Source organism: Microcaecilia unicolor, chromosome 10, assembly GCF_901765095.1.
Source record: "Microcaecilia unicolor chromosome 10, aMicUni1.1, whole genome shotgun sequence".
Taxonomy (NCBI): Eukaryota; Metazoa; Chordata; class Amphibia; order Gymnophiona; family Siphonopidae; genus Microcaecilia; species Microcaecilia unicolor.
This window is the reverse complement of record NC_044040.1, coordinates 148,183,621-148,211,176: the sequence shown is the minus strand read 5'-3', so window position 1 is coordinate 148,211,176 and position 27,556 is coordinate 148,183,621. Positions and strand designations below refer to the sequence as shown.

Here is a 27,556-nt window from a genome sequence, read left to right as displayed (position 1 = left end):
GGAGCCCTGATACATGGCTATTGGCTTTTTGGAAAGGATATAATATTGGGCCTTGGTCTTCACTCCAAGTCCTTGAGAGCCCCAACAGGTTAGGTTATTAGGATATCCCTAGTTAATATGCCTAAAATAGATTTGCATACTTACTACTATCATTGTATTCAAATCTCTGTCATGCATATTCATTAGGGATTTCCCATTGGCTGCTACTAAAGATACAGGAGGAATATCCCTTATAGTTACAAATGAAAGCTCATTGAGATATATCCCAGCTATGGTTCCAGTCGAGCTGGAGGCCCAAAGAAGGAAGAAAGTGCCAGGTCAATAAATAAATAAATAAAGCATTCAGAAACATCATCAGACACAGGAATAGAAAGGCAAGATTACCAGGAAAAATAAAGGGAGAAAGGAAGGGCAATTAAACACACAAAGGCTCAATTGAAGGAATATACGGTACTGCTCAAACATAAGAACATAAGAATAGCCATATTGGGTCAGACCAATGGCCAATCTAGCCCAGTATCCTGCTTCCAGCAGTGGCCAATTCAGGTCATATGTACCTGACAGAATCCCAAATAGTAGCAACAATCATGCTACTGGTTCCAGGGACAAGCAGTGGCTTTCCCCGTGTCTATCTCAGTAGCAGACTATGAACTTTTCCTCCAGGAACTTGTCCAAACCTTTTTTAAATCCAGATACACTAACCACCAATACTACAACCTCAGGCCAGAGGTAAAACTTCTTTTAGATATGTGTAGGATCCCTAATATTCCACCAGAGTATTTTTATGCCCCTGTGTTATTTTAGAGAATTTTCCAGACATAGTAAGGTTCAGGATTTGTGAGGTAAAGAAGAAGGAAGTAGTTGCCACTCTCCAAGGTGAGAGTAGGTTATATAAAGGGACATGAGGATCAGTGATCCCTGAGGTATTGTCCTCCAGGGGCTGTGCTCTCCTGTGTTCCACAGAAAGGAAGAAGAGTGTGCACTTTCTTTCCAGTCTGGAAGGAGAGAGTTCTCTCCTGAAAGTTGTATTGGAGTCCAACAGGGCACCTGGTGGCAGTGGTCCAGAGGGTGAGAATCCTGAAGTCAGGACTGGAGTCTTGCCCTGAATTCTACTGCATCAAAAGGTATTTGATGCTCAAGAAGGTTAAATGTAGGATTTTGGTTCTGCCCAGTGTGTGGTGGCGGCCAAAAAAAGCAAACAGGATGCTAGGAATTATTAGGAAAGGAATGCAAAATAAGACCAAGAATATTATAATGCCCCACCCATGGCCATGCCCCCTTTTCAACTACATGACTTCGAATTTAAGAGCACCACGTTACAGAGTACACTTAGCGAGTTGTGCGTGTAAATCTTATTTAATGCCAATTAGTGCTGATAATTGCTTGTTAACATCCAATTAACAGTGCTGATTCACTAGTTAACCAATTAAGTTATGTGCATTGTTATAGAATACGCTTCAATTTCCATGCGGAAATTAAGGCGCGATATATAGAATTTGGGGGTATGTGCATAAATGTTGTCACCACTAGGGGTCACTCTAAGGTGCAGGACCTAGTCTTGACAACTGGTTAAGCAGAGTGAGTGGGCCCTGAAGGAGTCTCATTCAGGTATGGCTGGTACTGAGAGGGAGCTGCAGCCTTCCTGTTATTCCTAATTCTCCCCAGATCTAGTCTATCCTAATCCTATAAGCTTTTTCCTACAATAACCACAATTCCCAGCAGTTCCCAAAAAGCCAATCTTTTATTGTGGTTATAACAAACAAAATACAAGCCTTTATTCCTGGCATTTCTTCATAGGACCTCAATAATACATAAAAGACGCAAATAACAAAATAATAACATGTCCCCTTTTCTTTACCGAGTAGTAGGGCATCAAGCATGTACCAGTGAAGATATTTTCCTACCAATGCCCTTTCTTTGTTTCCATAGCACTAGTTGCTCTTAGCCACTCCACCCTTTGTCCAGGCTCAGTCTGCCACTGCTGTCTCTCTTATTTGCTCAGCCTAGCACAAGGAGGTGTCTTCCTTCCCCTCTCTCTGCATACAACTTGTGCTACCCCTAGGCTCTCAAACCCTTTTAGTGGTTCAGCCTACCAGTGCTACCTCCCTTAGGGGCTGATGCTCAGAACCTAATGGTTAATTCATTAATGTATTCTGAGCAGACTGAAGAAAAAATGTCAGGAAGTGTTTTTTCACGGAGAGAGTGGTGGATGCTTGGAATGCCCTCCCGTGGGAGGTGGTGGAGATGAAAACGGTAACGGAATTCAAAAATGTGTGGGATAAACATAAAGGTAAACATAAAGGAATCCTGTTCAGAAGGAATGGATCCTCAGAAGCTTAGCCAAGATTGGGTGGCAGAGCCGGTGGTGGGGGGTGGGGTTGGTGATTGGGAGGTGGGGCTAGTGCTGGGCAGACTTCTACGGTCTGTGCAGTGAAAATGGCAGATACTAATCAAGGTCAGGTATACACAAAAAGTAGCACATATGAGTTATCTTGTTGGGCAGACTGGATGGACTGTGCAGGTCTTTCTCTGCTGTCATCTACTATGTTACTGACAGGCTTATTTTCGAAAGTGATCGCTGGCCATTTCCCGACATAAATCGGGAGATGGCCGGCAATTTCTTAAAAGCGGCGAAAACGGTATAATCGAGAGCTGCTTTTTTGACAGCATCGCCGCTTTCCCGTCGCCTCACCGGCGAAAGTTCAAGGGGCGTGTTGGCGGCTTAGCAAAGGAGGGATATGGGCGGGCATGGGCGTGGCTACCAGATGGCCAGCTTTCGCAGATAATGAAACAAAAAAAAGTGGCGTTAAGCAGTATTTCACCGGGTTTACTTGGTCCTTTTATTTTCACAACCAACCCTCAAAAGAGTGCCCCAACTCACCAGATGACCACCAGAAGGAATCGGGGATGACCTCCCCGTATTCCCCAGAGGTCACAAACCCCCTCCCACACTAAAAAACACAATTATAAACATATTTTGCCAGCCTCTATGCCAGCCTCAAATGCCGTACCCACCTCCATGACAGCAGAATGTGTTCTATCCTCTGACAGCTTTTCCCTGGTTGTGATGTGGCTCTCGGGTGAGTGTGACACCTTTTCTGTTAGGTGCACTGCAGAGTCACATCAGCAATGCATTGTGGTGGGTGTAGGGTAGTGGGCTCTACTCCCATGGTGCTTTTCCCCCTGCTAACTGGGTCCGAGTGTGCCCCGTTTTGTTTCTGGTAGTCCATGAGGTAGAGGCCATTTTTGTAAGCCAGTTTTAGAACCCTTTCATGTGTTACCCACGTTAGAGACCTTAGTTATTACCTTGAATGTTGCTGAAAGAGGGCATTGTACACCATTCTGCCAGCTCTGACCTGCTGCTAATCGCAGTACCAGGAAGACTCTTTGCCAGTGGGGCAAAACCTTTGATCTGCAGTTAACTGTGAGTAAATGTGCTTATTCAAATAAAGGACTTTTTCAAAGAGATTAGTCTTCCGGTGTCAACTGATGTGCCAAGGTTATACAGCAGCAACAAGTCCTAGAGGCCTGCGTGTATGCAGGTCCCTGGAGCACTTTTAGTGGGTACCACAGTGCACTTAAGGCAGGCGGACCCAGGCCCATCCCTCCCCACCTGTAACACTTGTGCTGGTAATGGGAGCCCTCCAAAACCCACTGTACCCACATGAAGTTGCCCCCTTCACCCCTAAAAGCTACGGTAGTGTTGTACATTTGTGGGTAGTGGGTTTGGGGGGGGGGGGGGGTTGGGGAGCTTAGCACCCAAAGTAAGGGAGCTATGCAGGTGGGAGCTTTTTCTGAAGTCCATCGCACTGACCCCTAGGGTGCCCAGTTGATGTCCTGGCATGTCAGGGGGGCCAGTGCACTACGAATGCTGGCTCCTCCCATGACCAAATGCCTTGCATTTCGCCGGGTTTGAGATGGCCAGCAGTTTTTTCCATTATCGCTGAAAAACAAAACCGGCGATCTCAACCCTGGCAAACTCTGGCATTTGGCCGGGTTTAACCATATTATCAGAAAAAAAAGATGGCTGGCCATCTTTTTAGAAAATATGGTTCCGGTCAGCTGTTGCGTCGCCGCCAAAATAGATCGCCGGCGATCTATTTTGCCGGCGACGTTCGATTATGCCCCTCTATGTTACTATGTAATGCCGGTGATAGAGCTGATTAGTGCTAAACTAGTGCCATCAGAGCTGGCATTGCACTGCAGTTGTACATTTAACTTAGCGCTGCAGGGAAATCAAAGCATACCTTTGAAGCATAGCCATCCAGCTTCTCCAGCTTCTTCAGGTCAATTGATAAGGATTTCAAATTTGTTCTGTCCCATGGATAAGCTAAAATAAACACAGAATGGACACTTGCTGAGTTCTCATTTAAGATATTCATTATTGTATTTATACTACTGTGCCATATAGCACGGAAGGAAACTGTGATACAGATATAAATCCTCTTGGCTGCTGGCACCCACTGTGCATTGTCATTCATATTAATGGGATCTGCATCTTACAATCCTTCTATAAGAACTTTCTCATGCCTCAGTGGCATTGAGAAACATACAGTCTGCAAAGCAGAACTTTATTAATACATCTTTTATAACTGGAACTCCCTGGAGGGTTGCCTTGATTGGGAGACTCTTGTTACTATATCTGTCTCTTCTGTGTTTGTGGGATGAGCAAGGAGATATCTGCACACACACACACACACGCGCGCGTGAGTGAAGCTGAATTATGGGAGCTCTGGTGGGATGAATGTAGCCTGGAGAAATGCTGTTCACTTGTTCAGATAATAATTTATTTTTTTAACAATTACTATTGGGGAATATTTTTAAATTATTATTTATAGAATTTTTACACATACAAGCATCAGCTGATGTTAAGAGTAGAACATGTTGCTCATAGTAAAAATAAATAACCTAATAAATATAACAAAGCAAAAATATTATTTAGTCAATCAATTCACTATAAGCCTAGCTAGAATACCAGGGAGAATAAGAATTGGGCAACTGGTATAACAAAATGTAAAAAGAAGTACAAATAAGAAATAGGCCACCAACTCAGTTGTCTAATTTATTAATAGACTATCTAACAATTCCCAAATTGTTTAAAACTAGGACACCTCCTCAGTTTGATCTAAGGACATCCTTCACCACATGTTTATTTTCCAAAAAGATATAGTGGAGTTAGAAAAGGTGCAGAGAAGGGCAACGAAAATGATAAAGGGGATGGGACGACTTCTCTATGAGGAAAGGCTAAAGCGGCTAGGGCTCGAGACTGCACTTAAACAATTGCAAATTAATGAGGTCCAAGCGGTTAAAGTAAAAAGCCTCTCTGAAAAGGTTGAAAAAATGGAACTTGTGGAAAAATCATTGATTAAAGAAAGGAATTTTGCTTCTAGACGCATGGAATATTTGGAAAATCAATCTAAGAGACTTAACCTGCGTTTTATAAACTTTCCAAAATCACCATTACTTTCCCCGGTACAAATGGTTAAGAAATATTTTGTCGATATTTTGGGAATGCCTGAGACTTCACTGCCACCAATTACAAGAGCTTACTATATTCAAATTCCTGGGCAAGCTCCAGAAAATTTAAATCCTCAAAATGCAATGAATTTGACGGCTTTCCTGGAATCATCTTTGGAGGTGGTCACGCAAAGAACTACTTTGTTAGTGACCTTTGCACTAGAATTAGATAGAGATGCAGTGCTCAAATTATCTTTAAGACATTTAAATTCTTTGTTTATGGGTTCAAAGGTAAGGGTTTTCCCGGATTTGTCCAGGGAAACCCAAAAGAGACGTAAGTTATTTCTAGTTTTGCGTCCTAGGGCAGTGGCCCTGGGAGCAAACTTTCTTTTGAAAATTCCTTGTGTGTGTAGGATTTTCCTTCACACAAAACAATATCAATTTTTGAACCCAAACAGTTGGATGATTTTTTGAAAGGTAAAGAGAGTATTATTGTGAAAATTTAGACCCGAATGTAACACTGTAAAGCAGCTTGGAGTAAGTCGGCAGAACACGGTGCAGTCTTGGTTTAACAGAATTGATTATAAGCTGGGTACTAAATAGCTTGTTTAATATTTCTTAATTCTTGGATCATTTACCTAATTTGTGGACGATAACAGTTTGTTAATTTCTTATTACTTTTTTCCTGATGCTTTTTCAGTATTGTGTATTATTATTCTTGATTGAATATTATTATGTATATTAAAATGTTATAAAGAAATAAAATTTGCTATACCTCTTTAAAAAAAAGTGGCTAGGGCTCTTCAACTTGGAGAAAAGGTGGCTGAGGGGAGATATGATAGAGGTCTATAAAATAATGAGTGGAGTTGAACGGGTAGATGTGAAGCGTCTGTTCACGCTTTCCAAAAATACTAGACCTAGGGGGCATGCGATGAAGCTACAAAGTAGTAAATTTAAAATGAATCAGAGAAAATTTTTCTTCACTCAACATGTAATTAAACTCTGGAATTCGTTGCCAGAGAATGTGGTAAAGGCGGTTAGCTTAGCAGAGTTTAAAAAAGGTTTGTACGGCTTCCTAATGGAAAAGTCCATAGACCATTATTAAATGGACTTGGGGAAAATCCACTATTTCTGGTATAAGCAGTATAAAATGTACATTTTTGGGATCTTGACAGGTATTTGTGACCTGGATTGGCCACTATTGGAATCAGGATGCTGGGCTTGATAGACCTTTGGTCTTTCCCAGTATGGCAGTACTTATGTACTTAGTTGCTCAAGGTACTGATTTTTCTTGCCCTGAATTAAATATTTAAAGGGAAATCAAAATAAATATTTGCCCCCGATGCCAGAACATCACAGTGAAGGACAAAAAAAACTCACCCTTTTTATCATATGTTTCAGCAGAAACAGGGGTGTAGTCAGTGTGTTTTTTCTAGCAAAAAAGGTGCTGGTACTCAAATGCCAGGCCACCTTTCAGGGGTGGGGACCTTTTGGGTTACCATATGGCTCCAGAAAAAGGAGGACGGATTGAGCCAGCCGGGTTTTACTTCCATTGCTTTCAATGGAAGTAATTGAGCCAGCCGGGTTTTACTTCCATTGCTTTCAATGGAAGTAATTGAGCCAGCCGGGTTTTACTTCCATTGCTTGAAAGCAATGGAAGTAAAACCCGGCTGGCTCAATCCGTCCTCCTTTTTCTGGAGCCATATGGTAACCCTAGGTGGGGTGATCTCTGAGGGATCCACCCCACAATAGCTAGGCCCCCTGCAACCAGTCACAGAATAACATAGTAACATAGTAACATAGTAGATGACGGCAGAAAAAGACCTGCATGGTCCATCCAGTCTGCCCAACAAGATAAACTCATATGTGTATACCTTACCTTGATTTGTACCTGCCTTTTTCAGGGCACAGACCGTACAAGTCTGCCCAGCAGTATTTCCCGCCTCCCAACCACCAGTCCCGCCTCCCATCTCCGGCTCTGGCACAGACCGTATAAGTCTGCCCTCCACTATCCTCGCCTCCCAACTACCAACCTCTCTTTTCCCACCTGCTCCGCCACCCAATTTTGGCTAAGCTTCTGAGGATCCATTCCTACTGCACAGGATTCCTTTATGCACATCCCACGCATGTTTGAATTCCGTTACCGTTTTCATCTCCACCACCTCCCGCGGGAGGGCATTCCAAGAATCCACCACCCTCTCCGTGAAAAAATACTTCCTGACATCTTTTTTGAGTCTGCCCCCCTTCAATCTCATTTCATGTCCTCTTGTTCTACCGCCTTCCCATCTCCAGAAAAGATTTTTTTGCGGATTAATACCTTTCAAGTATTTGAATGTCTGTATCATACCACCCCTGTTTCTCCTTTCCTCCAGGGTATACATGTTCAGGTCAGCAAGTCTCTGCTCATACGTCTTGGAACGCAAATCCCATACCATTCTCGTAGCTTTTCTTTGCACCGCTTCCATTTTTTTAACATCCTTCGCAAGGTACGGCCTCTAAAACTGAACACAATACTCCAGGTGGGGCCTCACCAACGACTTGTACAGGGGCATCAACACTTCCTTTCTTCTGCTGATCACACCTCTCTCTATACAGCCTAGCAACCTTCTCGCTACGGCCACCGCCTTGTCACACTGTTTCGTCGCCTTCAGATCCTCGGATACTATCACCCCAAGATCCCTCTCCCCCTCAGTACCTATCAGACTCTCCCCGCCTAACACATAAGTCTCTCGTGGGTTTCTACTCCCTAAATGCATCACTTTGCATTTCTTCGCATTGAATTTTAATTGCCAAACCTTAAACCATTCTTCTAGCTTCCTCAGATCCCTTTTCATGCTTTCCACTCCCTCCCGGGTGTCCACTCTGTTGCAAATCTTAGTATCATCCGCAAATAGGCAAACTTTACCTTCTAACCCTTCGGCAATGTCACTCACAAATATATTGAACAGAATCGGCCCCAGCACTGATCCTTGAGGCACTCCACTACTCACCTTTCCCTCCTCCGAGCGAACTCCATTTACCACCACCCTCTGTCGTCTGTCCGTCAACCAGTTTCTAATCCAGTTCACCACTTCGGGACCTATCTTCAGCCCACTAGTTTATTTAAGAGCCTCCTGTGGGGAACCGTGTCAAAAGCTTTGCTAAAATCTAAGTAGATTACATCTATAGCACGTCGATGATTCAGTTCTCCAGTTACCCAATCAAAGAATTCAATGAGATTCGTTTGGCACGATTTCCCTCTGGTAAAACCATGTTGTCTCGGATCTTGCAACTTATTGGCTTCTAGGAAATTCACTATCCTTTCCTTCAGCATGGCTTCCATTACTTTTCCAATAACCGAAGTAAGGCTTACCGGCCTGTAGTTTCCAGCTTCTTCCCTATCACCACTTTTGTGAAGAGGGACCACCTCCGCCGTTCTCCAATCCCTCGGAACCTCTCCCGTCTCCAAGGATTTATTAAACAAATCTTTAAGAGGACCCGCCAGAACTTCTCTGAGCTCCCTCAATATTCTGGGGTGGATCCCGTCCGGTCCCATGGCTTTGTCCACCTTTAGCTTTCCAAGTTGTTGATACACACTCTCTTCCATGAACGGTGTTATATCCATTCCATTCTCAGGTGTACTTTTGCCAGTCCCTCGCAGTCCTTCTCCAGGATTTTCTTCAGTGAAAACCGAACAAAAGTATCTATTTAACAAATTGGCTTTTTCTTCATCATTATCTACATAGCGGTTCGCTGTATCTTTTAGTCTCACAATTCCCTTTTTAGTCCTTCTTCTTTCACTAATATATCTGAAAAAATTTTTGTCGCCCCTCCTTACATTTCTAGCCATTTGTTCTATGACAAGGCAGAATTGGTGTGTAGAGCCTGAGCTCTTTCATTAAAAATTGGGGATCATGGGTCAATTTTAGCAGACAATGGAAAAGGTGCCAGTACTCAGTACCCCCTCACAGTACCCCCTCAAAAAAAGCCCTGGGCGTAGCAACTATTAAGCCCCTCCCTCCCCATGAATCCAGCATCCCTCCCTTTCTTAGCCACCAGCCACACGCACACACACCCAGACACACATCCCGTGGATCTGATGACTCTCTAACCCCACCCCACCCCCACTATGGGTGAAAAAAGGGAGGTTTCTATTGTGGTTATGTCTCTTAAACCACTATGTGCTGACCTGAAGGTCCTGGTTCAGGTGCTGCAGTGTTCACTGTCAGCAACTGCCTAATTTATTTATTTAGATTTTGCTCACACCTTTTCAGTAGTAGCTCAAGGTGTATTACATTCAGGTACACTGGATATTTCTCTGTCCCAGGAGGGCTCACAATCTAAGTTTGTACCTGAGGCAATGGAGAGTTAAGTGACTTGCCCAAAATCACAAGGAGCAGCAGTGGGATTTGAACTGGCCACCTCTGGATTTCAAAACTGGTGCTTTAACCACTAGGCCACTCTCCCACTCCTGCAATTTTATCCTGAGGGCTCACTTTGAGTAGCAACAAGACTTGGCACTGTGAGTACTGCTGCATCCAGTTCTCCCATGGAGGTGAAACCACACAGGGACAAGGCTCCTACATTGGAGCATTCTCCTGAAACTTCCCAGCATTCAGCTGAAACCTGTCAACCAGGGCCACCAACAAATATTTTGCCCATGCTGCTATGTGGGACCTCTTTTGGTGATCAACTACAGAGTGCTTCTTAGAGGTATTGGTCTAGTAGATTAATGTATCTCATTAATCGAGCTATGTGATATTTCACCTGTTTATTTTATTTATTACCTCTCATGCAGCCATTTAGGTGAAACATGGCCATGCTGGGTCTTTCAATTTTGTTTTGAGGATCTTTTAATATGTTTGTATTAATGTAATAAATATTTGTTTGTATTTATATATTTGATCTGTCCCTTTTTGTTTTTGTTGTATAACAGATGATGAGGTGATGTGCTTCAGTCCAGACAGGAAGGAACAGTGATAACATCGAAGGTAAGCCTAGGAGGAGACTTCCTTCGGTCCTTCCAGCCATTGGGGCTGGTTAGCATATCTGAGCCCCCTGAGCAAACTGTTCTATAGAAAGGAAAAAAAAGGCCAGATAGATAGATACATTTAAAAGTCCACTATCCAGCTCATTTTCGAAAGTGATCGCCGGCCATTTCCCGACTTAAATCGAGAGATGGCTGACGATCTCTCAAAAGCGGCGAAATTGGTATAATCGAAAGCGGCGTTTTTGACAGCATCGCCGCTTTCCCATCACCTCGCCAGCGAAAGTTCAAGGGGGCGTGTTGGCAGCTTAGCGAAGGCGGGACATGGGCGGGCATGGGCGTGGCTACCAGATGGCCAGCTTTTGCGGATAATGGAAATAAAAGTGGCGTTAAGCAGTATTTCGCCAGGTTTACTTGGGTCCTTTTATTTTCACGACCAAGCCTCAAAAAGGTTTCCCAACTGACCAGATGACCACCGGAGGGAATGGGAGATGACCTCACCTTAGTCCCCCAGTGGTCACCAACCCCCTCCCACACTAAAAAAATAAAAATAAAAACCTTTTTTGCCAGCCTGTATGCCAGCCTCAAATGTCATACCCAGGGGAAGGGAGCTATGAACCTGGGAGGTTTGTTTGTATTTTTTAAAAGTTTTAGAAGTGCCCCCTAGGGTGCCCGGTTGGTGTCCTGACATGTGAGGGGGACCAGTGCACTACAAATGCTGGCTCCTCCCACGACCAAATGCCTTGGATTTCGCCAGGTTTGAGATGGCCGGCATTTGTTTTCCATTATCGTTGAAAAACAAAACCGGCGATCTCAAACTCTGCGAACTCTGCCATTTGGCCAGGCTAAACCGTATTATTGAAAAAAATTGATGGCCAGCCATCTTTTTCGATAATACGGTTCCGGCCAGCTGTAGCGCCGCCACCACAATAGATCGCCAGCGAACTATTTGGCCGGCGACGTTCGATTATGCCCCTCCACGTTTCCTTTTTTCAGGTATTTTCTAATCTGAACATAAGCCTAGTCATACTGGGTCAGACCAATGGTCCATCTAGACCAACATCTTGCTTCCAACCGTGCCCCATTCAGGTCACAAGTACCTGACAGAATCCCAAATAATAGCATGATTCAAGCTACTGATCCCAGGGACAAGCAGTGACTTTCCCCATGTCTGTCTTAATAGCATACTATGGACTTTTCCTCCAGGAACATGTCCAAACCTTTTTTAAATCCAGATTCACTATCCACTGATACCACATCCTCTGGCAATGAGTTCCACAGCTTAACCATTCGTTGAGTGAAAAAATATTTCTTCCTGTTCTTTTTAAAAGTAGTACCATGCACTTTCCTTGAGTGTACCCCTAGTCTTTGTACTTTTTGAAAGAGTAAAAGATTGATTTACATTTACCCGTTCTACGCTACTCAGTATTTTGTAGACTACTACTACTACTTAACATTTAACCTCTATCATATCCCCCTTCAGCTGTCTCTTTTCCAAGCTGGAGTTCTAACCTCTGTAGGGAACTTGAGGGGCTCAGGGCCTCTAATCAGTGCCGTAGCGGGGGCGGCTGGCACCTGGGGCGGGTTGCCACCGCACCCCCCCCCCCCCCGGGTGCAGTGCGGCGCCCCCTCCTCCGGCGCGCACCCTCCCCCCCCCCCCCCCCCCCCCCGGAGCACATTGTACCTTACTTTGGCAGCAAAGGGCGGGCGGGAGGGCCGATCTGCCCCTGAGCCCACGTCGCTGGGAGCTGCGTCAGCTCCATTGGTTCCTTGCTCTCTCTGCCCCAGAACAGGAAGTAACCTGTTCCGGGGCAGAGGGAGCAAGGAACCAACGGAGATGACACCCCCCCCAGTGGCATGCACCCGGGGCGGACCGCCCCACCGCCCCCTTCCTACGCCACTGCCCCTAATGTTTGTATGTTCAGAGCACCCCTCTGAATAATGAAACAAGGGTTACCTGTAAGACTTATTTCATCCCCCCCTAATTATTCTGTGTGCTGTTTTCAATCCTTGCTAACTAGATGAGGCTGCAGGGTGGCCTTGTGAAATTGTGCAAGGACAGCAATGTGACCCACACTCCTTCTAACTAGACTGGACCCAAAAACATGTTTACGCATTTAGTGTGATTTGTTGGGCAAGCAATGGGAGAAAGGGAAGCAGACCCTTCACTGAGACACAGATGTGTGTGGGTGTGGAGACGGTTATGGAAGATCTTGGGGATGGAGGTGCGTCATGAGAATGGAAAAAAATCTGTTGTTTTTTCTGTAGTTTTTGCTGACCAATGTTAAGGTCATGTCTAGGGCAAGATACTGTACAAGACAGCTTAAGAATTTATTGATTGTGAACTTTGATAAAAGCTTTTAGAAGATAAGTACATGCATATAAAATGGTCCAATGTAATTAAGATCACTTTAATGGATATTTAGATTTATATTAATCTTTGGGTCAAGATTTCCTGTGTTTCATACAGTTTGAAACCACATTATATCTAGATAGTGAAAAGGGAAGTTGGGAACAGTCTGCTAACTCAACCACAGGTCAGCTGGTACAGCAAAGATGGCTTGGTTATAGGTTGGATATGTGATACAAAAAACTGCTGAAATAGCATGAGGAGGGGGGCATGGAATTTAAGATAGAAGGTATGGTGGGAGAGAAGTTACTAGTAGGTGGGTGAAGATAGCATGACTTTGTGACACAGAGTAAGGTGGGGTGGCGTAACTGCTATTCTAAGACTTGGGGTATAAACTTATAATTGATAGGATGAAAGTCAGATGTGGGTGAAATAGGAAGGTAGATGATTGGTTAGTGGGACAAGCTAAGATGGTAATAGTTTCCGGATTGTTATATAATACTAGTAAAAAAGGCCCGTTTCTGAAACGGGCGCTAGCAAGGTTTTCCTGGGAGTGTGTATGTTTGAGAGGGAGAGGCAGATTGAATGTGCGGGTGTGTGACAGAGTGAGACTGTCTGTGTGACAGTGTGTGTGTGAGAATGAGAGTGTGTGACAGGGCCCCCTCCCCTGTTCCTAATGCCCCTCACCCCGTTCCCTCCCCTCCTTTTCCTCCTCCTTCCCACACTTTGGGTTCCTTAAGGCTTTCAAAAGTCTATGTACCCCCGTGGCCCTAACGCCCAGTATCCGGATACCCCACCGCTTTCCTCCTCACCCCTCCCCCAAGATGTAATACTTTCACGTCCTTCATTTTTTAAAAAAAGTGTTCTATGTACCCTGTGTACAAATGCCCGGCATTCAGATTGTGTTCCTCTCGTAAATTTTCATTTCTTTCATTCATTCAGAACTTGCCCCCCCCCCCCCCCTTGAACACTTTTGGTTCCTTCAGTCTTTTAAAACTCTCCTATGTACCCTGTGTCCTAATGGCCAGCATTCAGATTGTTTTCCTGTCCCAAATTTGCATGTCTTTCAGTCATTCACAACTCCCCCCCCCCCCTTCTCCAGTTTAACACTTTCGTTTCCTTCAGTCTTTTAAAACTCTCCTATTATCGAAACTCTCCTATCTACCCTGTGTCCTAATGGCCAGCATTCAGATTGTTTTCCTTTCCCAAATGTTCATGTCTTTCAGTCGTTCAGAACTCCCCCCTCCCCCCATTTAACACTTTCAGTTCCTGCAGTCTTTTAAAACTCTCCTATCAACCCTGTGTCCTAATGGGCAGCAGATTGTTTTGCTTTGCCAAATTGTCTGTCACTGATGTCACTGAGGTCAGTGCGTGCCTGCCTAGCAGACCACTTCCGGCAGGCACGGTCCCAAGCACATCCTGTTGGAGGTGAGAATTATTATATAGGATGTATTGTATAAATATGACTGGCAGACTAGTGTTCGGGGGGGCTTTCTTGTTCCCGTGGCAGTGAACTGGCTTAGAGACAAGGGGGTCTCTCTAATCATTTCTTTTCTGTATTTCAGACTTGCATTAGCCTCTGCTTGAGCTACTATTTACTTGTTTCCAGAATAAACTTTTCTTTTTATTTCATTACTGAGTAAGCAAGTATTATTTGTCTTATTAGTGTAAGAAACAAAACCAAAAACATGGGTGTTCAAGCAATAATCATTTGGGGTTTAACTATAACGGGGGTAATTATCTAATGTGTGATAACCGTAAGCAGACCCCAACACCTCTTAATCCTTTCCTCATTTGAGAAGAGTTCCATCCCCTTAATGATTTTGGTCACCCTTCTTTGAATCTTTTCTAATTCTGCTATATCTTTTTAAAGATACAGCAACTAGAATTGCACACAATACTCAAGGTGTGGTCACACCATGGAGCAATACAAAATCATTATAATATTCTTTGTCTTATTTTCTATCCCTTTCCTAATAATTCCTAGCATTCTGTTTGCTTTTTTGGGTGCCGCCACACACTGGCAGAAGATTTCAGCATATTGTCCATGATGACACCTAGATCTTTTTCTTGAGTGCTGACTCCTCGGGTGGAACCTAGCATCAAATAACTATGATTTGGATTATTCTTCCCAACGTGCATCACTTTGCACTTGAGCATACTAAATTTCATCTGCCATTTGGATGCCCAGTCTTCCAGCTTCCTAAGGTCTTCCTGCAATTTTTCACAATCTGCATACATTTTAACACGTTTTTCCTCATCTGTTTCTCTGACTGCCTCCTCTCTCTAGCACAGCACAGATGTAGTCACAGTTGGTAAAACATGCTTTTTCTTCCTGTATTAGGCTGTTCCTAGATATATCACAACACAATGGAGTGAAAAGTTACCATATATTCCTTTCTCAAGTTTTTGCTGGTGAATTGCATCATTATCCACTTGAAAACCTGCAAAAATAAAAATAAAATTTTCATGTGAGCCAGAAAAATATCCTGTCCTTGTAAAAATCACTCAATCAGATTTTCAAAAGCACTAATGAAGTTGGCGCCAGATCACTTTAAATTGCTTAATCAGCAAATATTAAACCTTTAGCTAAAACTAATCTATATAAGATGTGAGGGGTGAGGGGAAGTTAAAGAGGAAGCAGAAGAGTGGGGAGACCCCCAGACAATTGACCCTTGAAGAACATGGAGAGGACGGGGGGCTCTACTGAGATGACAGTGCTTTCTGGAATCCTGTGCTCTTGGAGCACATAATTATTTTTTTCTAAGATTGGATCTTTTACCATTCTCTCATGATTAAGGAACACTGATCTTGCCAGGTGTTGAACTGGACCCCCAGATACTCGTGGGAGGGGAATCGGGTGCCTTTAGGTAATTGACTGCCCAGCCTCTAATACCTGAATGACTGGCTGTGTCTGATTCAGATCCTTTCCTCATGGAGGAAGGCAGCAACCACCATCATGACCTTTTAAGAATATCAGGGAGTGGTGGCCAATCCCAAATGAAGGGCCCTGAACTTGGAAGTGCCTGCCTAGAAAACAGAAGCGCAATAACGCTTGTGCACCTCCTGGATGGGGATGTGAAAATACGCCTTAGCCAGGTCCTAGAAGGTCAAACGTGCCTGGATACGCTGAGGCTATAATGGAGTGTAACATCTCCATATGGAAGCACAGAACCCAGAATAAAGCATTAACCCCTTTTAGATCAGGGATTGGATGAAAGAAATTCTGCTTTTGTGGGGTCCACAAAATAAATAAATAACACCCTAGGGACTGCTGCTTAGTTGGCATGGGCTCCACAGCACCCGGCTGAAGCAGACAGAGGAGGATATCCTCCACCACCCTTCATTTGATGGGGGTGCTGCAGAGGGGATACCATAAAGGTGTCTGAAATGGGGTCCATAAACTCTCAAGACCCGCTGGTTTGGTTTGATTTATTAATTTTATATGCTGCTTAGCACAACTAAGGCATTAAAGCAATTTATAATATCAATTACAACAAATAATTGATATTTTTTGTTGTAAGCTGCTGAAGACTTACCTCTTTAAACAAGCCTACCCAAACGACCCTACTTAATTCTAGTATCCAGTCCATAACACCAAGACTGCCCACATCCCAATCCTTTCCCCACATCTTTCACTATTGTCCCACTCTATACAGCTGTGTTATCTTCGTGATACATTATATCATACTTTGTATTATCTCTGTGATACATTGCTACATACTTTGTATTGTCTCTCTGATACCTTGTTCCATACTCTGTAAGCCGCACTGAACCTGCTATTAGCGGAAAAGAGCGGGGTATAAATACTACAAATAAATAAATAAATAAATCCCACAGATTCTATATATCATGCCTAGGAGTCTGTTTACTAAGCCGCACTAGCGGTTTCCACGCAGCATTGCCGACACAGCCCATTCAAAGTGTATGGGCTGTGTTGGCACTAACAGCTTTGTAAACCGCAGTGCTAGTGTTCTGCGCTGCAATCCAAGCATATTCTATAAAAACGTGCGTAACTTCATTGGCTTAGCAAGCTAATTAGCATTAACAGCACTTAATGAGCAATAATGAGCACTAATTGGCAATAATTCGAATTTACACACACAACGCACTAAGCATATTCTGTAACGCAGAGAACCTAAATGCTAATGTGTGCCGCCAAAAAGGGCATGGTTATGGGTGGGGAAATGGGCATTTCGTGGGTTTTCCAAAATTTACGTGCACTGTTATAGAATATGCCCCTCTGCACCCAAATCTACTTGCCAGTATTTACGCCACATTTTCTTTGACATAAATTGATGCATGTAGTTCTAGGCACTGGGATATCAACCAAGCATATTCTATATACCACACCTAAATCTAGGGGCCACTTATAGAATACACTTAGGCAGAAATTGTCCCGCGTGGATTTTTCAGGCGCTATATATAGAATCTGGCCCCATGGGAGTAATTCTTTAAGGAGTCACCTCAGTGGCGTACCTAGGGTAGTTGACACCCGGGGCCGGTCATTTTTTAACACCCCCCTCCCCCAAAATCTAGTACTAGGCATGCCGAGAATACAAAACACTCAGGACCTATAGAGCAATTCTAGCATACCATAAGCAGTAATTTCTACAAGTCACACAAGGAAAAGGAAAGCATCTTAAACACTACAGTGAGCACTAGAACATCAATTCACCTACTGTAAAACGAAACCAGGCAGAATAACACAGATCGTCCATCTTACACAGTCAATGCCAACCGAAAGCCATGTCTTTTTCACAAACACAGATACACCCTAATCCACTATAGAATAAGCAATAATAACCTTTCTATTTAGACAAAAATTAAACTGAACCCCCAAGGTGCCAGACTCTGCATACAATGCAACACCACAGAAACAGAAAATGTCCTCTAGTACTGTGCAAAATATAAAGACAGCAGATGTAAATTTGAAAAAACTAACAAGTACCAATCACCACTTTACAAATTAACAAATAGAAATAAAACAAATATAGAAAATAAAATAATACCATTTTATTGGACTAATACATTTAGCTTTCAGAGGCCAAAACATCCTTCCTCAGGTCAATACAGTATAGTGCTGTTACAGTATCCTATCCTGACCTGAGGAAGGGGGTTTTGTTCTCTGAAAGTTAAGTCAAAATGTATTAAAATTAGTCCAATAAAAAGATTACCTTATTTACATGTTAAAGCAAAAAAATAAAAATATGTATTTTATTTACAGTTTGTTGTCTCTGGTTTCTGCTTTCCTCATCTTCTTTTCAGTCTTCCTTCCATCCAGCAATGGATTTAAAAAAAAAACGAATGGGGCAGGAGATGAGGGCTGTCCGGAGCACCCCACCCCCCCCACCCGCTGACACCCGGGGCGGACCGCCCCCACCGCCCCGCCCTTCCTACGCCACTGCTCTCATGTCCCTAGCCAAATGTGTCCAGAGGAATTGTTATCTGAGTGATTACCTATTTCTAGTAATGCCTTCAGAGTTATGGCTTCCAGTTCCATGCTGTTACCACATGAAGCCCTTTCAATTTATTAGGAGGATTTCTATCCCAACCCTCAGTCCCTATCCCTCATGGCTTCAATGTTGAGAGGTGGTGGTGAATTCCTTCAGTTTGCCTGATAGTATGTCTCAGGTTTTGTGTCTTCCAGAAGAGCTTCCACCATAGTAACATAGTAGATGACGACAGATAAAGACCTGTACGGTCTATCTAGTCTGCCTAACAAGATGGCTGGTTTGCTCTCTCTCAGGATGACAAGGACTTCACTTAGCAACTATGCAGAAATCAAAACCATGTACTCTACAGCAAATACCCACAGCTTCCTTCTTACTTCAAAGAAAATCTTCTGCTTTTCATACAAGCTATATAGCTGACAGGGAAAGAAAGGACAGTAAAAACTACACAGTCTGACAGAGAATCCTCAATTTCAAGAAAAATCAGAACCTTACCTTTGTTATCACGGCCCGTCACAGTGGTCTTTGATTTTCCTACAAGAACCACACAGGGAATTAGGCTGTAACACATGACTTGCAAGGGGTAATTTTCAGTAAGACTCATGAGGGGCAATTCTGTAATCTAGGTGCCTGAATTTATGTGCCCCTTGCAGGCATAAATGTGTAGAATACAAACACTTCCCCATAAAAGTGCCAGCAGGGTGCCTAAATGCTATTCTGCAAATATTCGCTTAACTTACATAGTGTATATTTGCAAGGGGAGTGTACACATGGGTGGGACATGGGCAAGACTCCCAGTTACACATGTAATTAATAGAATTCTGTAAGTTATGTGCATCACTGCTACATTTTGGTTCCATGCTAACAGGAACAAATCCGGTCAAGCCACTCAGGAAGGGTTAGTTCTCTGCATATACAGATGCATGAGTACATGTATATATTTACAGGTACACATATAGTGTGTGCGCATATATATGCATATCTTGAACAAGTTTCTTGCCACATTTTTACATCATTTTTTAATATTCAATTCACGCTTTCTGGTTCATTAAATTTTTTCTTTTCAATTTGTCACTCTTCCTGGTCCCTCCCACTTATCTACCCCTTCCTTTCCTCCCCTTTTCCCCCCTTTTCCCCTTTTTTCCCCTTTTTCCCCTTCTTTTTTCTTCCCCTTTACCCCATTCATTTCTTTTCTCTCTTTCCTTTCCCCCTTCTTTCCTTTCCCCTCCTTTTCCCTCCTCCCATCCCCCCCACTTCACCCCCCTTTCCCCTCCTTTCGCCTCCTTTCCCCCCCTTTCCCCCCTTTTTTTTCCCTTTTTTTCTTCTTTTTTCTCTTTTATTTTTTCTCTTTCTTTTTCCCTCCTTCCTCGTTTTTTCTTTTTTCCTTTTTTCTTCCATCTTTCCTCTTGGCATTGACTTGCATCCACCGTTATATCCCATTGTTTGAATAATCCCTTCGTTTTGTTTCAATCATTTCATTTTGTTCAATCTTTTATTTTTGTTCAATCTTTTATTTTTTTTATTTTTTTTTATTTTGTATTCATTTTGTATTCATTTTCAATTTTTTATTTTCCATTATGATTATTTTTCTAATATTTTCTCTTTTTGTTTATTTATTGTTATTTGTTACTTTTTATTCTATTTTCACTAATAAATTTCCAGCTCCCATATACGGATTCGAAATGATACCCACTTTTACGTTTTATTACCATTGGTTTAATATGCACCTAGTGTTTTTCACCAGCATTTTCTATAATTAATTTTACCTCACATATTGAAATAAAAGAGGTATCTTTGAGAGAAGGTATACGGGTACATATGATATGCATAGGTTTAGAAAGAAAAAGAAATGTGTAAAGGAATATATGAATGCACATATGTGTACATATACAGAGAGAGAGAGATAACTGTTTATGCACCATACATAAAATACATATTTTTAACACATTGTGCAGATATAATCTCCATTTTTTATTTTTTATTTTTTATTCAATCATTAATGCTTTATTCATTTATTCATAAGGCACTGTACACATATCATTCTTCAGTTTCAACGTACCATTCTATGGTTGACACAAGAATGTTTTAAGAACACACATATAAATGTGGTATGGTTATGTATAGCAATTGATGTATACACATTGTTTATTTGCTTTTTAACTGATACATATTTATATATATATATTTGTTTATATTTATTTTTATATATTTTTTTAATATATTTTGATTATCGTTTCATTTGATTAGTGTTTAGTTTGTTTTATTATTCATTATAAATTTCTTTAGTTTATTAAAGTTTTTGAATATATGTTTTTGTTTTATCTGTGATGACTGTACAGTCAACGTTTTTTACTAATGTATACATGTATATATGTATCTTGTAGACTCCTGATGCAGGCCTAACGACCAAAACACAACGGTTGTGTCGAGTCTTTTTTCATCAATAAACAAGTGTTTTTAACATCTATTTATCCAGGATTTGGTTTACCTTGGTCAAACATCCCACTTTCTCCTACACCGGTTCCCACACTTATAACAGGTCTATTGCTGGCATAACTGTGAGAGCATAAAGGACTAAATTCTATAAATGGCGCCTAAAATATTGCCACTGAAAAAAATAGTGCTATTCTATAAACAGTGCTTAAAGTTAAATGCTGTTCATAGAAGGGAGGGACAGGGGAAATATTATACAGATGTTTAAATTCTTGAAAGGTATTAATATAGAAACAAATATTTTCCAGAGAAGGGAAAATGGTAAAACTAGAGAACATGAATTGAGGTTGCAGGGTGGTAGACTTAGGAGAAATTTCAGAAAAATTATTTTTCATAGAGAAGGTGCTTGATGCCTGGAATGCCCTCCCGAGGCAGGTGGTGGAGGAAAAAATGGTGGCAGAATTCAAAAAGTTGTGGGATGAACACAGAGGATCTCTAATTAGAAAATGAATGGTATTAAAAAAAACAAAAATTAAAGGGTTGCATATGTATTTGCATGTTAAGTGGTGCTTTGAAAATTCTGGCTATAAAAACTAAGGCCAGTGCTGGGCTGGCTTGTGCGGTCTATGTCCCACATATAGCAATCCGGTTTAGGGAGGCCTGGACAGAGACTCCGGTAATTTGGAACATAAGGACAGTGCCGGACAGACTTGGTGGTGTTCCTCTGTAATGTAGTTAATAGTAGAACCCATAATCAAATGCTACTTTGCTTTCCCTCAGTTAAACAAGTTAAATGACGATGTATGTTTGATTCTTCTATATATTATCAAGCAGTGTCAATATGGAATTCATTGCCAATATAGATTCGTATCTTGCAGAATTATCTTTTTTTTTTTTTTTTTAAAGGAACTCAAAACTTACCTATTTAATTAAAACTTCTTTTAATGTAGTTATAGAATTGTAGTAAAGTTTTTTGTAAATTCCCGGATTTCTTATTCGGCTATCTTAAATCTATGATCCGCATTGAACTATTTTTTGGTATTGCGGAATAGAACTGTGTAGCATAGCATAGCCTGTTTCCTTCAGGCATATTTCTAGCGCCCAAAGTTAGGCATGACCTATGTGCTATGCTAGTATTCTATAAAGGTCGGGTACCCTTTATAGAATACGGGCATTGCGCAGATCTTTCCAGCAACTAACTTTTAGCGCCATATACAGAATTCAGCACTGTGTGTAAGATGATAGGAATATGACTCATGGGGCACTATTAAAAAGCAGTGTTAGAATGTGGAACCAGTGCAAATAAGTAGCCAGCCTTTATTGTAGATGCACTGATTATCATTCCATGGGGGGGAATATCTTTTACTTAATTTTTGTAGCGCCGGAAATGACGGCGTGGTGGGGTTGAGAAGTACTGCTGGGCTGCTGCGGTAACCTGGTGGTACTTCTGTTATAGCGAGCGGTAAGCCCGCATTGGGCTTACCGCCGCTTAGTAAAAGATACCCTAAAAGAGGTGGTCCTTGGGTGCATCTCAGTCTGGAGAGGAACACAGTGAATGTATATAACATTTTCAAGGGTATGCATGCTATATTACTTCTCTTAGTTGGTGCAAAATATGTGGGTGTTAACACACATACCATATATGCCATATGGATTCCTTCTAAAAATTCAGAGATAGTGTGTGCATTAAATGTCCCAGATAGTTTTTAAGTTAAAAAAAAACCTATAAATACCATCTACCCACAGACTCCATTACAGCTTCCTTTTCATGTAACTTAATGATTTTATACAGGGCTGGTGAAAGTACTAGGTTAACTAAACAATTGCTTAGAATGCCATGGTTTTGGTGATAGCAACCAAGTACTTCCACCAGCCTTACCTTAATCACCCTTCAGTTTGGCCCATTTCCTAGAACAAATGGCTATATGGAGCCAGCATCGTTGGACAGGGCAATGGAAACCATTGCATTGGATTTACCATGCTCCCTCCCCTGCATCATGTTAGAAACCCACCAAAAGGGGTGAGATATGGGAGTTGCATGCATTCTGTGCTGCAGATGAAAGAATTATGCAAAAATAATTCTTTCCTGTTCAAGACTCACAACATCAACTCTATGATGATGATATTCACACCATGCCTAAGGGAAATCTTTCCCAAATCCAAATTCCTCTTGATCCTACAATTTTAGCACATATAAAGGTTGTTTTTCTTACCTTTCCCAAAAGATAATTTCTTTAAGAACTGGGGTGTGTTATTCTTTGGCTGTATCTCAAATGTCACATGACCACCTGCAGAAAATAACAGGATTTCATGTTACTAGAGTGAGAGTAAACTAATTTATACATACCAGGCAGGACCAGATTAAGGCATAGGCAAACTAGGCATGTGTCTAGGGCCCTAAAGTTTAAGGAGACCATGTCAGGTCAAAATTGTTCTGCAATTCACTCCCCTACCTTATGTGACTCTTGTTTGATAATTGTATGTGAAGTATTGAAATTATTCTCATGATATTTGTTGTGTCTTTGGCTTTTGCGTATTTTATACCACCTTGACTCATAAATGAAAGGCGGTACATAAAATATTGCAAAATAAAGAAAGATAATGATTCAGCAAGCTAAGATTGCTAATTGTCTAGATTTTTTAGGATTCTACAGATTTGTACATTAATGGGTCAACATTCAGCTGGTGGTGATAAGCGTTTTTTTTAAAAAAAAAAAGCTAACCGCTGCTAGCTAAGTTAGAGTCAGTGTTTCAATGCCAGACCATGTTCAGGCACCAACACTGAATATCCAGGTTAGCAGTTGTAGTGTCCACTTCAGGGCATTTCTGGATCCAGGGATGACCTAGCTGGAGACTCCCAAGGCAGTCTCCTTCAGACCCTTACTCATTTGGCACTCAGTGCCTCCACCTGGGGAGGAAAAGTGTTAGCGGGTGGGATTACCCTCTTCTCTCCCCCGGAGAAATCCAAAAAGACTGCTGTCAACAAGGCTGGCTAATAAATTAAACAGATTTTATTGACCTATTCAGATAGGCATCTATTGTCTTATGCACCTCAGAAATGATGACTTCTTATCACAATAACTCAGTTACCATAAAGAAACACCAATAGTCTTGTTATTTAAACTCTTGAACCAGTATATCAAACCAACAGCATTAGTCTTTAACTCAGTTCTTCAGGACCAGTAACTTGTAGTCTTTTACACCCTTTTAAGACCCCTTCAGTCTTGATTGCCAAGGTAGTAGCTGTAAGCCCTTTCCAGTTCCTTAGTTAAGTCTGTGTGTGGGTGTAGATGGTTGCCTAGGTCTTCCTTTCTTTTCCTGGCAAGTCCACCCTCTCCCAGTCCCTTCACTTCTCTGCTGCAGACGTTTTGGGCTGGTGGCTGCTGGACTTCCAGGCTGGCTAGGCCTGTCCCTACTTCAACTTCCTGGAAGCTTTCCCTGGACTCTGAGGACCAGCTGTCCTTCCAAGAGCTGTCCTCCTCTGCTGGGCTCCTTGTGCTGGCCACACCCAGGAAGCCTTCTCCCTTGCTGGGCCACTAGTGCCGATCACACTATGGAGGCCTTGTCGCTCCCTCAATGGTTCTCTCTTCAAGAGGAGCCTCAGGGGTTTCTCCATGCTGAGGTTCAGGCTTACCAGCCCTTAACAGGGTTCTAAAACCACCAGTAATAGGGTCCCCCACTAGAGAACTACCTCTGCTATTTTCAGCCCTAGGCACCAATAATACCCCTACAGACCATTTTATTCTGTCCTGAGCTGTTCTCAAAGGCCTCCCTTGCCTTGAGAACTGGGATTCAGAATTACCAGCCCTTAACAGGGCTCTGCAACCACCAGTAACAGGGCTTCCCCTCTAGAGGGCTATTGCCCATCTTAGCCAGAAGCTAAGATCATTTACCAAAGATGAACGCAGAACTAGAACCCAATCCCTCCAGAACATTCTAGAAAGGCCATCATTCTCTCCCTCTCCTAAACTCATGGGGAACCAATTTTCCAATTCCCTTACTTTGATCCAGTTCTCTCTACTCAGTGTGTGTGCATCATATTCCACAAGCTTTATTCCTTTCAGTGACTTAATCCCCTCAAAATGTGTAAAAGTGGTCCCAGCAGCCTGTCTGTCTGCTGCCATTTGCATCCAGACAGAGCTGTGGGGCCCACCCCTCCTCCTGCAATATAACAATGTTCAATAAACTACATTCCTGTGCAGCTCCTACTAAAGCAAGCTAAAACTGACAGTTCTGAACTCTGAAAGAATAAACCTGTTTCTGTTTTAGAAAACATTTTACCAAAATTTCTGTTGTCCCCTTAATTCTCATTAAACCCACCCCACAAAGGGGGGTTTCACTTTGATACCCAGAAGTTGTGTGGCTATGACTAATATTTAGCGCCGTACCCACATAGTCAATCGGGTGAATTTAGGGCTGCTATTCAAGCAGTTCTACTTGCCTGATTAATTATGCAGGTACCTGTACTGAAATATTGCCAGTGCTTGCATAACTTCCAGAACTGTCCTGACTCTATTCCTAGACCACCCTGGCTCTACCCAGTGTTGTGGTAAAAAGAGCAAATATTCAGCAGCGCTGCCCAGTTAAGTGCTGCTAAATATCCCCTCCTGAGAGCTTACCATGATTTAACTGGGCAGGAACCTGTGGTAGGGTCCAGTCAATGGGAAGGCTGCTCTACTCACAGGAAGGAGGAGACTGATCTCTGCAAGGAGCCTTGGAGGCAGCCAATGGACCCAGTGAGTGACATGATTCAGGGTTTTGTAGAGGAGAGGTAGGACAGAGGAATGGGGAAATGTGTGAGAGATCTCCTGCTGCAGGCTGAGAAAAAGTGCTGGCTGAGAGGAAAGAGAGAGAATGTGTGTGTCTGAAAAGTGATAGAGCACATTTGTGTGCCTGAAGAGTGGGAGTGTGTATGTGTGTGTGCTGATAATTATTTCTAGTTGCTGAAGAGTGTTCAAATAAAGATGTTTTCTACAAAGACATGGATTGGTGCAAGTTCGTTTTAATTGCTGAGCATACACCATCCAAAGACGTTTTTCTTTGTTTTTTTGTGGGAGGTTTTTATTTTTTTATTTTAGTCTTAGGTTTGGAAGTATTTTTTGAAGTGTTGCCTGTTGGAATTATATACAGGTTACAGTTTATGCCTTTTCCCAATACAGGGTTTCTTTAAAACTGTTTTTGCCTATATATCAGTTTTGAATATCCAGTTTCAACACCAATCCAGATGTGCTATCTAGTTAGCAACCATATTAAACCATTAACCAGAAAGCTACCTGGATAAAATTGAAACTTTATCCAGTTTGTGGTCTAAATATGGCTGCTGATAACCAGATACTTCCAGCTCCACCCAAGGCAACCATGACGCTGTCCCGCTATTTCCAAGGTGGTCCAAGGAAATATGCAGTGGAACTATCCAATTAATACTGCCCAGTTACAAATACAAATTGAAAACTAGTCAATGTAATCGAGGGAAAGGTAGGGACTGCTAAAAGAAAAAAAAAATAGGACAAGTTGTAGGGGATTATTTGTCACTGTGCTGAAAAGAGTATGAAATAGAGGTTAGGTGACAAGCCAGCTTATAATTGAAAAAGAAAAACGCCTATATTGCGACCCAAATCGGGAGATAGACGTTTATCTCCCCAAAACGAATAAATCGGTATAATCGAAAGCCAATTTTAGACGTTTTCAACTGCACTCCGTCGTGGATGCGGACAAAGTTGATGGGGGCGTGTCAGAGGTGTGGCGAAGGCGGAACTGGGGCATGGTGATCGGCTGAACAGATATGGGCGCATTTCACTGATAATGGAAAAAAAGTATGCGTTTGTAGCTAGAATTTAGGACACTTTTCCTGGACCCTGTTTTTTCACGAATAAGGCCCCAAAAAGTGCCCTAAATGACCAGATGACCACCGGAAGGAATCGGGGATGACCTCCCCTGACTCCCCCAGTGGTCACTAACCCCCTCCCACCACAAAAAATGATGTTTCACAACTTTTTATTTTCACCCTCAAATGTCATACCCACCTCCCTGGCAGCAGTATGCAGGTCCCTGGAGCAGTTGTTAGGGGGTGCAGTGGACTTCAAGCAGGTGGACCCAGGCCCATCCCCCCCTAACTGTTACAATTGTGCTGCTTAATGCTTAGTCGTCCAACCCCCCCCCCAAACCCACTGTACCCACATGTAGGTGCCCCCCTTCACCCCTTAGGGCTATAGTAATGGTGTAGACTTGTGGGCAGTGGGTTTTGAGGGGGATTTGGGGGGCTCAACACACAAGGGAAGGGTGCTATGCACCTGGGAGCTCTTTTACCTTTTTTTTTTGTTTTTGTAAAAGTGCCCCCTAGGGTGCCCGGTTGGTGTCCTGGCATGTGAGGGGGACCAGTGCACTACGACTCCTGGCCCCTCCCACAAACAAATGCCTTGGATTTATTCGTTTTTGAGCTGGGCGCTTTCATTTTCCATTATCACTGAAAAACAAAAACGCCCAGCTCACAAATTGTCGAATAAAACATGGACATCTATTTTTTTCGAAAATACGGTTCGGTCCGCCCCTTCACGGACCCGTTCTCGGAGATAAACGCCCATGGAGATAGACATTTTCGTTCAATTATGCCCCTCCAAGTGGAGTTAACCAGAACACAAAAAAGTGAGAGAAATAGAACCATGGGATACCATTGAAGGAGGACTATTAGTGCAGAAAGCAATCCACCACCAGAGTCAAGAAAAGGGAAATTAGAGAAGTTGGGGCAGAACATAGATATAACAGTTCAAGAGACAGTAGACTAATAATAAAAGTTCCCCAAGATGATGATGTGAAGTCATAAATACCTTGTTCAGCAGGTTTTTCATGGTCAATTATGCTTTCTTTTTTCCCTTCAAATCCTGTAAAAAACAAAGATTA

General features: G+C 42.5%; 1 protein-coding gene across 1 annotated transcript in view; it reads right to left on the bottom strand.

Annotated features, from left to right (window-relative positions):
• KY (kyphoscoliosis peptidase) overlaps positions 1 to 27,556 on the bottom strand; it is a 93,923-nt gene that overhangs the window by 49,850 nt on the left and 16,517 nt on the right. The window contains exons 3-7 of the mRNA XM_030216465.1: positions 27,484 to 27,537; positions 22,873 to 22,947; positions 18,722 to 18,760; positions 15,161 to 15,217; positions 4,248 to 4,330 (exon numbers count right to left, since the gene is read on the bottom strand). Coding sequence (XP_030072325.1) covers positions 4,248 to 4,330; positions 15,161 to 15,217; positions 18,722 to 18,760; positions 22,873 to 22,947; positions 27,484 to 27,537 — 308 coding nt within the window. The remainder of the gene's footprint in view (positions 1 to 4,247; positions 4,331 to 15,160; positions 15,218 to 18,721; positions 18,761 to 22,872; positions 22,948 to 27,483; positions 27,538 to 27,556) is intronic.